The sequence below is a fragment of the Argopecten irradians genome, chromosome 1 (genome assembly GCF_041381155.1).
Source record: "Argopecten irradians isolate NY chromosome 1, Ai_NY, whole genome shotgun sequence".
NCBI classification, from domain to species: Eukaryota; Metazoa; Mollusca; class Bivalvia; order Pectinida; family Pectinidae; genus Argopecten; species Argopecten irradians.
Window position 1 is genome coordinate 24574469 of NC_091134.1, and position 13371 is coordinate 24587839.

At 31.9% G+C, this 13371-nt stretch overlaps 1 protein-coding gene across 10 annotated transcripts in view; it reads right to left on the reverse strand.

Moving 5' to 3' along the window:
• LOC138321709 (zinc finger transcription factor lin-29-like) overlaps positions 1 to 13371 on the reverse strand; it is a 229994-nt gene that overhangs the window by 11384 nt on the left and 205239 nt on the right. For 9 of the 10 annotated variants that reach the window (XR_011208352.1, XM_069265614.1, XM_069265632.1 and 6 more), the window contains 2 exons: positions 11279 to 11481; positions 5019 to 5084 (listed from right to left, as the gene is read on the reverse strand). Coding sequence is in view for 9 of the 10 variants with exons in the window: in XM_069265614.1 (XP_069121715.1) it covers positions 5019 to 5084; positions 11279 to 11481 (269 nt within the window). In the remaining variant the exon portion in view is untranslated. The remainder of the gene's footprint in view (positions 1 to 5018; positions 5085 to 11278; positions 11482 to 13371) is intronic. The other variant, XM_069265625.1, reaches the window with a different exon arrangement.

The following is a 13371-nucleotide window of genomic DNA, read 5'->3' on the forward strand; positions in this document are numbered from 1 at the left end:
TTTGTAATAAAATGTATTCATCGACAAATATCATCGTTACCCAGAGACTTTTATTACAAGACTTCATCAACAACATATGATAAAGATAACATTGGTTATAAAAATATCAATGAAGAAATTCGAAACGTATTGAAATAAATTGCAAAGATAAAAGAATATTTGATATGACATGATTTTAGAGGTGTAAAATAAAAGTATAGAAAACGTCGGAAGGTAAGTCTCAAATTTCTGGAGACGATTTATATGATTCACTACATCAAATGCTAGGGCAAGATTATGCTATATCGGAAAAAAACTGTTTTCTGCGATTTAATTGCCAATAAAAAGTGTCTTGTTTTAAAAGATGCATCCATCAGCATAGCTTATCGGAAACAATTAAGTTTTGTCAGAACTCAAATTTTCAAGTTAAAATTATTCTCAGAGAGGATGAGCCTGAATGTATCTTATCAGCTTAACATGATACATTTCTTTATTTCACCATTCCATGACTATAGAATCCAGGTTTAGCCGATCAAATCGTAGTGCAAACTAGGTTGTGATTCAGAAACACCCAGATTTTATTTTGTTTTCTTATTTTTGTTCATAGAAATGTTCTTCTGTAAAAATGTGACGAAAATGCGATGCTTGAAAATAACATCCAAGTTCCCAAATAATGATTTAATTTTCATATTTTATAGACTAAGATCCTTATACAGTACTATACATCAATTTCAAGCTTTCAAATCTTTGAAAAATCCTAGTATTTAGCAAAAATATTAAAGTTTTGAATGCTAAAATAGCATAGATACTTAACTAGGTCACTGTGACCTACTTTTTGAATTTTTCATCATTTCCTGAAATGAACTTCACAAATCCAATATTTACAGGCAAAAATTTGAAACAATGAAAATGTTAATTTTCACCCTTTGAACTCTGAAATTACCATGAGCGCAGAAAAAATTGGATTTTCTGAATAGCATACATTATGCAGCTGACCCGAATGTACCTTCATGCAAAATATTTTGCTTATCACTGAATGGCCGTAAAACGGCCCAAAGTGATACCCCTTCTTTAAATTTAAAATTGTTTAAAAATAATAATTTCGTTACCAGTAAAAATCAGTTTTCCTCAGAAGTCCTTTATATACTGTAGATGTGCATATTATTAAACAATTGTTTTATGAAAGACTTGTTGAAAATGCAACAAGCACAATAATATTTCATCACAAAGTTTCTGGTGCGATATGTGCAATACTTTTATATTTTTACTGCTAAATTAATTATGTAAATTTACAGTATTCTAAATATCCCCTTTTCTCCCTCTCAGGAAAACAATTGCACAGCAAATTGATACCTCTGTCTCGGGAACACACTATACAATTTACTAGACGCGAAGGAATCAATTTTCTGTCCTATCAGATGTAGTAAAATGATGTTAAATGTTAATGACACGGCTATACATCGCAGTACAATGCACCAACTTTGGAATTTCCTTCTTTGACATTTTCCTCAGTTGATGGTCTTACTACCAAACATACTCTACCATGGAGCTTTGAGTTAAAGACCTATAGCTAAGGGACATATTGATTAAAATCTTATTCCTCTTGTGATCTCTGTATCCATTACCTTGAAAAATTAAAAGCAATTTTCTCTATAATTTAATGCTGCAGGAAATGTTTTCTTTGCTTCTAGCCAAGGGCTATTTTCTGAAGATGCCTACATACCGTGCACACACAGGCAAATCGATATATTATTAGGGGGAGGAGAGAAGGGAGATTTCTGGTTCTATGAGAAATTGATAAAGAAATCAGAAATAAATATTGAAGAAAAACAAACAGAACATTTAATACTTCTTAGCTTAAAAAAATACCATGAACTTAGCAGAGATGGTAACAGATAGCATTATTATTGAAAATAAAATTCAAAAGGTTTGAGAAAAATCTTCATTAAGAACATATTTATTTACAGGAAATTGCCCAAATTTCAACTGACGGTGATTTTCTACCAATACAAGAACAACTACGAATTGTCCAATCACAACCCTTTGGATGATGAAGTAGACTTATTCTAAAAATGTAAGTTTTATTATCAGGTGAGTTAAAATTAATTAAAAGTCACGTGTCAACAATTAAAAAGTCACGTGTTGCATACATTTTATAGAAAAATATACTTTTATCACGTTATCTAAACCCGAGACATTAATTTATTTCATACAAACCCAAGACATTGAGTTATTTCATACAATCTGTACTTATTTCTTCATTCCGTATGCACATCTTTCAACTATTACTTTCACTTATATTGAGAAATATATTATGATTGTAACAGGTAATACTTAGATATTAGACAGTTTAATACTAGTCTTATCACAGGTACAATACAGTACAGGAATGTCTTACCCAATGACAGCAGACGATATCTTTGACCAATCACTGCCAGGTATAGATTAAGGATATTAATAACCCAACCTGGGCGAATATTTGTGATAATATATCGAAAGAAGTTTCACCAGGGGTGGTTTGCAAGCTTAGAAGTAGAGTAGTTCTCTCCAAGGTGGGAATTTACTTCTAATTACAAGATGTAGGGAAACAGCGAGATAACGTAAGGATGCCATGGAAAGCTTTAGTGCTAAATTACTTCTTAATGTCTTTTCCCCAGCATGGCATTACATTAACCCCACAAGTTACATGCTCAACATTTCATCCACATTTCATCAGGGTGATCCTACATAGCAAATTCATAGCTTGATTGATATTATATACTGTACTCTAGGGCCATGGTTTTATTTAGAAATGTTCTTAATTTATTTTATAGATAGGGAAAAAACCAATGTTGATAGTTCATAAAACATGTATATAAAGATAAACACATTTTTCTGTTCAATTTGAAATAGTTCTTAGAAACATTGAGTCCATGTGTAGCACATTGGAGACACATTTCTATTTTTGTTATCAACAGGTCCGAGATATTCTTTAAAAGCACAGTGAATTATATGCCAAAACTTCATAAATTCATGATAAAAAGTACACTTTCCCTCACAAATATCGCTTATAGATATTCTTAGTGCAGAACGATGGAATTTTAAAATGTCACCCACTGTATTTTATGACTCGGTTTAAAACTGTTTCTTTATCAGACAATTTTCATGAAAGATGATTTGAACGTCATGACTATTTTTCAAAATAGAGTTCATTTTTTTAAAGTAGATTCTTTCGAACTAGATTTTGAGCATCCGATATTTACAAAAGACTGGATTAAAAAACTTTGGTAGGGAGCAAATATAGAATGCTTATGAACAATTAGTATGAAATATATTACACAAATATCAATTCATTTCTGAAGATGAAAACTGCAAAAGATAGCAGTTACATGTACATGAGAATTGTCAACATCAAAGATATTTTTTGTGCTGAATCCCATAAGTTTTGTTTCATATTGTCAATATTTTCTTTTTAATAATTCCATGTACTATGTTGATTTTCTCCAGTAATTGTAAAAGGTTCAATTAATCAACTTAAATGATGAAACATAATGTAAATCAATAATTAAAATGTAAAATTTATATATGTTCTTAGTTTGTCCTTTAGCACTCAAATGTATTGTAAAATTCGTAGATAAAAAAAATCTAAAGAAAAAGATTTAAGACTATAAATATTATATGATAAATGTTTTGCATTATAGTGAAGTTGACGTTGAAATAAGATATTAATTTCCTAGATTTGTGAAGAGTTACTGCTCTTTGATTGTAGGCATTTCACTCATCATACAAGAACGTTTATTCTGCATATTTCAGATTTATATTTCGTCAAAAATATAACCTAATGATTTTGACTTAAGTACTGTAAATAATTTCAAATAACATTTTATTTTTATCTTATTCCATTTTTATGACATTGAAATATATATAGTTAAGAAATGTAAAAAGTAAAAAATTTCAATTGCATAAAGCGTATACGATTAGCAGTATTCCAAAATCCAAAAGAGTAGATAAAATTAATGATTTCCTTACATGTATATGTACTACATTCTGTATTTGAGAATTAATTAAAAATCAGCACACAAGTATTTAAATGAATATTTAGTGTTATAAAATTATGTTATTCACCCAACACCAAAGTTAGATTTGAAATTATGTTAATTGTCAAACAGGTACTACAGAGTTCTATGTCATGTTTGAAATAACAAATTGTAATGCTGGTTTGTTGTTTATTAGCGGTAATACATGTTATACTAAAACCATTAAATTGGAGGACCAATGGTTAAGATATTGTTTGTATTAACAGCTCATGAGATGAGAAAATTTAAATAATATAAGTAATAAGGCAGTTCTGATGGTAACAATATGGGGTCAGATAAAGTTGATAGTGAGATACAAATTTTATCGGATAGGGGCTCAGAGGTATTCATACAATTAAACTAGGGGACTTAAAGATATAATTGTACGAGAAATTTCACAAGGTAATTTGAGATATAATCTGTACTTATTTAAGGTAACAATAGGTTCTGATGCTGATTTTCATGAAGCCGGAGGCATCGACTAAACTAGAAAGTGAAAAAGATTTGTTTTAGATTTTACTTCTAGGGAGCTCAACAGGGATAAAATTAAGGTAATCTTTGAACCTGAAGTTCTGAGTGATCTGAATTCTGCTCAGAGGATTAAAATAACTTTTGAAATAGGGGACACAAAAGAATAACATGGAGTTGTCAAATTGTTATGCTAGAGAGAGTAGGTGTGGATGGGTAACAATCTCAGTACAATATTTGTCTTATCACTTCAAATTTACTTACTTTTTATAATAATTCATTCAGATCTATTCAAGACTAATTGTGCATTTCAGTGTCATTTGGATTAATGACATAGATTTAGCTTTACCTATTTGTACCAAGTTAGTGTACTTTCTGGTAGGTATAATAATGTTTTAGAGCCACAAAACAAAAATATTTAGTATTTAAGAGTTAGAACAGTAATATCTGAGTCCAAAGCCGTTTATTAATTAATTAATCTACTTAATGTTTAGGACTTAGTATTAGAAAACGTACCTGTGTGGGGCTCTCTATGGGAGGGTCTGGACAATGGCTGCAGAACGTTTGCTTTGAATAGGGTAACTGTGGAAGATAATTGAAGTAGACTGGCTTCGATTTTGACAATCACATTTTAGAGAAATAGTCTCAATGGTAGCAATTTATTATAACACAAAGTTAGACATTTTTTGGATTTTATATTTTCATTTATTTATTCGTGTTTTTAATTTGGTTTTTGTGTCAAAAAGGGTATTTGTGTAAACAGCGTTAAAATAATAGCACTCGAGGGCTTTATATGTACCTATTCTGTTTAACACCATGAATTATTCTACAAAGACCCCTCCTTTCCTTAAATTCTTTTCAATCTTAAAACATTTCTTGATATCTTTGGTATGAATATTTCGGAGAAAAACAAAATCTTTATTATTTTCATTCAGGTTTTGATAATCTACTTTATGCATTTACCAATTTGCATGTTAATATTAGATCCCACCCTCGAAATTCACGATAACTTTATTAAACAAAACATTTGTTAATGTGCAATGACATCAAACTTGTTAAAACCGAAAAAAATTTCTGTGACACTAGAAGTACCAATAGCTCAGTAATGCCTGCCTAAGACTAGTTATAGAGAGTTACAATGCCTGGTAACAAGCTATTCCTTATTTGGTATTAAGACCATCTATACCTAGCAGTTAGCAAATGAGCAAGTTCGTGGCTGTCGCAGAGCCAACAAATATCTTGCAATTTAAGTCCATTCATGTCTGATTATAAGCTTGTCCTTGTCTTATTATTATAAACACGTTCTTTGGAAACAAAATCAATCCTATTGTTATTGTCTGCAGTAATTGTATTCTATTCTTATTGTCCACTAAAAGGTTGAAATTTCATAAACCTAGTGAATATTAAAGTAGTTTTTCATTTCCTCTCAAAAACTCTCCTAATTAGATTATTATGTATCCTATTGATATACAGTCGAACCTGTGTGATGATCCAAGGCCAGAGAAAAGGGTTTTGTAAAGGTCAATTCATGTTGAAACTGTCCATTGGGACCTCCAGAAAATGTCCTCTTAAACAGGTCTTTATGGAGAGATGGTCTGTAGGGCAGGTTTTACTGTAGTTATTTTAAGAATAGTTTGCTTCCAATCAACACATGACCCCAGGATCACGAAACAGTCTTAGACTTTTAGTTTTTACTTAGCCAATGAAAAATGAGGTACTGAGGTAAATTTTTGTAACGTCATCTTTGATTGGTTAAGTTTAAACTTAAGACTGTTTTAGACTTAAGATTGTTTTATGATCTTTGGGCGTGCCTCACTTTCATTGTGAAGGGTGTTAACATAATGACATATCTCCGTCTCATTGGCAGAAGGTGCAAGGACACATTACTTTTGAAAATGTTCTAAATGATGTTCGGTGAGAATAAGTGTCCTACATACTAATTCACAGGAAGAAATATTCGCACATTTGTCAATTTCAGACAGGAAGCTTCACAGGTATTCTTGATTTTATTTGGGGATAATTGAATTTGGCAGAAATTAAATTGACCACGGATAAAGCAAAGTATTATTGCCTGAAAGTATAAAGTATATTTCCCCACAAATAAACTATAAACCAGAAATACATTAGCAATGATTTATGATAATGGAAATTCTCATGGTTTGGTTTATAGTTCCATGTGCTATAACCAGCTTTGGTTTATAGTTCCATGTGCTATAACCAGCTTTGGTTTATAGTTCCATGTGCTATAACCAGCTTTGGTTTATAGTTTCATGTGCTATAACCAGCTTTGGTTTATAGTTTCATGTGCTATAACCAGCTTTGGTTTATAGTTTCATGTGCTATAACCTGCTTTGGTTTATAGTTTCATGTGCTATTACCAGCTTTGGTTTATAGTTTCACATGCTATTACCTGCTTTGGTTTATAGTTTCATGTGCTATAACCTGCTAGGGTAAGGGTTAGGGTTAGGATAGTTTCATGTGCTATTACCTGCTTTGGTTTATAGTTTCATGTGCTATTACCTGCGGTTTATAGTTTCATGTTCTATCACCTGTTTTGGTTTATAGTTTCATGTGCATTACCTGCTTTGGTTTATAGTTTCATGTGCTATTACCTGCTTTGGTTTATAGTTTCATGTGCTATTACCTGCTATAGTTTATAATTTCATGTGCTATTACCTGCTATGGTTTACAGTTTCGTGTCCTATTATCTGCTTTGGTCATTTGAGGTTGCGTGAAGGAGGTAGATAGAAACCAACAGAACAGTACCTAACAACTGTACAACATGGATTTCAGTCACAATCTAGCTAAAGGTTATGGACTTATTGTAACCTGCTTATTGTCTCTATCATAAAGATGGAGGATTATCTCAACAGTTTATATACATCTTCTTTCCTATATGTCATTATGATAAATGCAAATGAAAAAAAAAACCCCGACAAAACTCTATTCTGATTACCTGCTTAGTTTCTGAAGAATTTTGCACACTAAAACTTCTAATAAACATGAACAATTCCTTGCTTTATATCTATTGCACAAGACAGTTGGCCTGCCTTCTTCTTGATGCACATAAGAAGTTTCCTCTCTTTTTTCTTTAAATTTATAATGCCTATTTATTGTTAATTACCTTGCCTTATTTTTAATGCACTGTTCCATATTTTATATGACAAAATCCAAGTTTATTTAAAAAAGAGCATTACCAGTCTTATTGCTAGTGCAAATGATATTCCTAGTATCATTTTAGTCATGTGACATTATCAGTCTTATTTTTAGTCACATGGCATTCTCAGTCTTATTTTAAGTTAGATGACATTCTCATGACATTCTCAGTCTTATTTTAAGTTACATGACATTCTCAGTCTTATTTTTAGTCACATGGCATTCTCAGTCTTATTTTTAGTCATATGACATTCTCAGTCTTATTTTTAGTCACATGACATTCTCAGTCTTATTTTAAGTTACATGACATTCTCAGTCTTATTTTTAGTCACATGACAACCATCATCTTATTTCCAGTACATACCGACGTTAAGCCCACAAAGCATATTACTGGCCTAGTTATATAACCTTCTTTATCTTTACAGTACACAACTTAGGCATGACTATAGTAAACCAATTCATTTTCCATTTGACAGTGATTTAAATTCATGATTCAGACTCTTGTAGTTCTACTGTATCTATCAATTAATTTTAATGATTTATGATTTTACTATATTAAAGATATGTAAGATTTCATCTCACTCCAAAATGATTTACAATAATATATATATTTCACACAATTTATTACCTGTGTGATATTTAGGCAAATATCCTACTACCTGTTCGCTGTGTCTATAGGGCACACCGTATCATATCTGCCTAATTCCTAGTGCATTATTGACGTCATTTTCATAATTCATATGACACTGCATTATTGCCACCTCTTTTCTACATTCACTGTTCCATGGTATATAGCATGTTATCCTACAACTGCTGCACATATTAAATGATAATTCAATCCTTGTGCTTTATTCGTCAAAACAAAATAAATGAATTAAAATGTTTTTTTGTTTAAACTGCCTCTTCAAGCAAATAAATGGTTGCAGGATAAACAGAATACAACCCAAGGTTTATTTTGGTGCTCAAGTGTCACACCAAAAAATAAACCTTGTGTTGTAGTATTTATAGATACTTTGTATTTTCTATATGCTGTATAGTTTCTAGCCCATATACATCTGTTCATTTATTTTTTATTGTGTCTGATGTTTTGAGTTTAAATTGAAATAATACAAAGTTTCAGTAGCAAATGTGTGGTAAAAATAGTTGGTATGTAATAATACCACTCACTCAAGTCTTCAGATCCAAATGTGAGGTTAAACTAGTTATGTAATAATACCACTCACTCAAGTCTTCAGTACAAAATGTGTGGTAAAACTAGTTATGTAAAAATACCACTCACTCAAGTCTTCAGTACCAAATGTGAGGTAAAACTAGTTATGTAATAATACCACTCACTCAATTCTTCAGTACCAAATGTGAGGTAAAACTAGTTGTTATCTAATAATACCACTCACTCAAGTCTACATATGCAGTACCAAATGTGTGGTAAAAATAGTTGTTATGTAATAATACCACTCACTCAAGTCTTCAGTACCAAATGTGAGGTAAAACTAGTTATATAATAATACCACTCACTCAATTCTTCAGTACCAAATGTGAGGTAAAACTAGTTGTTATCTAATAATACCACTTACTCAAGTCTACATATGCAGTACCAAATGTGTGGTAAAAATAGTTGTTATGTAATAATACCACTCACTCAAGTCTTCAGATCCAAATGTGTGGTAAAACTAGTTGTTATCTAATAATACCACTCACTCAAGTCTACATATGCAGTACCAAATGTGTGGTAAAAATAGTTGTTATGTAATAATACCACTCACTCAAGTCTTCAGTACCAAATGTGTGGTAAAACTAGTTATGTAATAATACCACTCACTCAAGTCTTCAGTACCAAATGTGAGGTAAAACTAGTTGTTATGTAATAATACCACTCACTCAAGTCTTCAGTACAAAATGTGTGGTAAAACTAGTTATGTAATAATACCACTCACTCAAGTCTTCAGTACCAAATGTGAGGTTAAACTAGTTATGTAATAATACCACTCACTCAAGTCTTCAGTACAAAATGTGTGGTAAAACTAGTTATGTAAAAATACCACTCACTCAAGTCTTCAGTACCAAATGTGAGGTAAAACTAGTTATGTAATAATACCACTCACTCAATTCTTCAGTACCAAATGTGAGGTAAAACTAGTTGTTATCTAATAATACCACTCACTCAAGTCTACATATGCAGTACCAAATGTGTGGTAAAAATAGTTGTTATGTAATAATACCACTCACTCAAGTCTTCAGTACAAAATGTGAGGTAAAACTAGTTATGTAATAATACCACTCACTCAAGTCTTCAGTACCAAATGTGTGGTAAAACTAGTTATGTAATAATACCACTCACTCAAGTCTTCAGTACCAAATGTGTGGTAAAAATAGTTGTTATGTAATAATACCACTCACTCAAGTCTTCAGATCCAAATGTGAGGTAAAACTAGTTGTTATCTAATAATACCACTCACTCAAGTCTACATATGCAGTACCAAATGTGTGGTAAAAATAGTTGTTATGTAATAATACCACTCACTCAAGTCTTCAGTACAAAATATGAGGTAAAACTAGTTATGTAATAATACCATTCACTCAAGTCTTCAGTACCAAATGTGTGGTAAAACTAGTTATGTAATAATACCACTCACTCAAGTCTTCAGTACCAAATGTGTGGTAAAAATAGTTGTTATGTAATAATACCACTCACTCAAGTCTTCAGTACAAAATGTGAGGTAAAACTAGTTATGTAATAATACCATTCACTCAAGTCTTCAGTACCAAATGTGTGGTAAAACTAGTTATGTAATAATACCACTCACTCAAGTCTTCAGTACCAAATGTGTGGTAAAAATAGTTGTTATGTAATAATACCACTCACTCAATTCTTCAGTACCAAATGTGACTTAAAACTAGTTGTTTTCTAATAATACCACTCACTCAAGTCTACATCTTAAAATGGTTATTTTAATGACAAATTTGTATATTATTGATCAGACTGATCATAACGACCATCTGTGCATTAGAAATCAGGAAGTACATATCACCCAATAGATGATGGTGTAACAATATTGTTAGCCAATCAGAAAACAGAAACAGAATGCTACTGTTTCAATATGTTAAGGGATTCTTGGGATTCTGTGGGGCAATGTTTAGGGATTCTTGATTACCTATGCAGGTGGGGGTTGTTGAGATTCTTAATTAGCAGCATGGTTAGAGGTTGTTGAGATTCTTGATTATTTGTGCAGTTAGGAAAGGGGGTTGTTGAGATACTTGTTTACCTGTGTGGGTGAGGGTTGTTGGGATTCTTAATTACCTGCGCAGTTACGGATAGGGGTTGTTGGAATTCTTGGTTAGTGGGGGTTGCTAACTTGTGAAGGTTTTAAATATTCCTCAGGTTACCTCTAGGACTTTGCAGGGATTCGCTGTTAAGTGTGAGGATATTTAGTTATTTCCAGTCATCCTAAACGGTATCTATGTTAAGGATTCTTGGTTTTGTATGAGGATGATAAGGGATTCCTTGTGGTTATCTACGAGAATGATTGATGATCTCTGGCTACATTTAAAGTTTTGTGGAATTTGTGGTTATTTACTACTAAGACATATTTCATCTAGTGGACATGTGCAGACTGTCTTACCTGGTCACACATCTTACAGGGGTACGTTTTGCCGGACTTGATGGGTGGTTTAACAGGTTGAGGGATGACCAGAGGTGTGTTAGTGGGTGTAGAAGGATTACTGACGCTGCCTGTGCTGCTTCGGTAACTTCCTGTACTGCCTGTGCTACCATGGCGATACCCGCCCGGCTCATGGTTATTCATATTTTCTGGATTGATGTTGCCTGTAAGTAGATAGATCAACTGTTATTACATAAATCATGACAATATCTGTTAACAAGTAATTGTAACCAATCCAGAAAACAGGTGTCATCATTTTTAATTTGTTATTATCATTTTTATCTCATGATATGTTTTGTATTTTCAGATTAAAATACAGAGTTATCTTTTCCTGTTTGAAGTTGTGGATTGTGTTTTTTGTCTTTTTCCCACTAGATTAACCAACACATGTTTGCATACAAACTAGTGAAGTGACAACTCTAAATACCTACACTACAAAGAGCAGATAACTGTATCAATATTGCATATAGGTAGACAGTCTTTAATTAAGGGCCAAGAGCATTAGTTTTGTTTAGTGCTGTGGTGAATATAAATTTTGATGAAAATTGCAATATTCAAACAAGTGAGTACTTATTAGTTTATACCAGTTAAAAAATGGCTGTCAGTGGTGTGCCCAGTTTGGATCAGGTAGAAATCAAATACAATTGTCAGTGGTACCCAGTTCAGATCAGGTAGAAATCAAATACAATTGTCAGTGGTATACCCAGTTCAGATCAGGTAGAAATCAAATACAATTGTCAGTGGTATACCCAGTTCAGATCAGGTAGAAATCAAATACAATTGTCAGTGGTGTACCCGGTTCAGATCAGGTAGAAATCAAATACAATTGTCAGTAATATACCCAGTTCAGATCAGGTAGAAATCAAATACAGTTATCAGTGGTGTACCCGGTTTAGATCAGGTAGAAATCAAATACAGTTATCAGTGGTGTACCCGGTTCAGATCAGGTAGAAATCAAATACAATTGTCAGTTATATACCCAGTTCAGATCAGGTAGAAATCAAATACAGTTATCAGTGGTGTACCCGGTTCAGATCAGGTAGAAATCAAATAATGATCAAATCAAACCAACAATCAACTCTTCTCTTTAATGTAGGTTTATAATGTTTAGTCATCCTCCAATCATATTACATACCAGCATACAGACCATTTCACAAAACCCATCTGTCATGATTGTTAATCCATACTTGACACAACTCGCAGACTCCATGCCCGATGTAATTTCAAATAGCAACCTTTTAGTTACCAGCATGTTTCCTTTCATTGGTGATAACAATAAATCATCTACCCTCACAGATAGATGGTTAGAATGTTATATTATACAAATTATACAAATTAGACAAGCTGGTCAGCACTTGTTTACATACATCAAAGTTTAATTTTACTTTACAGAGAAAAATAAGGAAATCTGGAACTTAATTTGGTAAAGATATTTTTAATGGATTTTAAAACTATCATGATATATGGAACCAATAATGATTATAAGAGGAACAGTGGAGGATAAAAAAAAACATTTGTATTTATATACATAGTCTTCCACCACAGAAATGGATATACGAGAAATAAAAATCTTACATCAATCATATCAAATACCTTAATCAATCAATCAACAGACTTCTAAATAAATGCATCAATAATTTGTCTCTTGTCGTCTTTAAAAAAAGTAATTATCTACTAACAAACCTGACTTACACCAGTCGAGATAAATATTTTGGTACTTCACCAGTTGTACCAACCAGAACCAGTTACGGATGGCTAAATCCATGGAAATCATTCCTGATGTTTGCTCACACTTTCATTAAAGTATAATATCAGGTATAGAAGTATTTTTTCTCCAGAATATCAGATCAACTAATATTTGACTTCAGTTTACTCCACATTTTATACAGAATATAATCCTATGTAGATTCTAAGATAAAGATGTCTGAGAGTTCTATTGTTATTCATAAATAAAGTGTTCAGATGATATTTTAATGTTTTATTTAAAACTTTTTTAAAACAATGAAGGACATTTTCACAATCAAGATACAAAAATGCAAATTCAAAATCAGGAA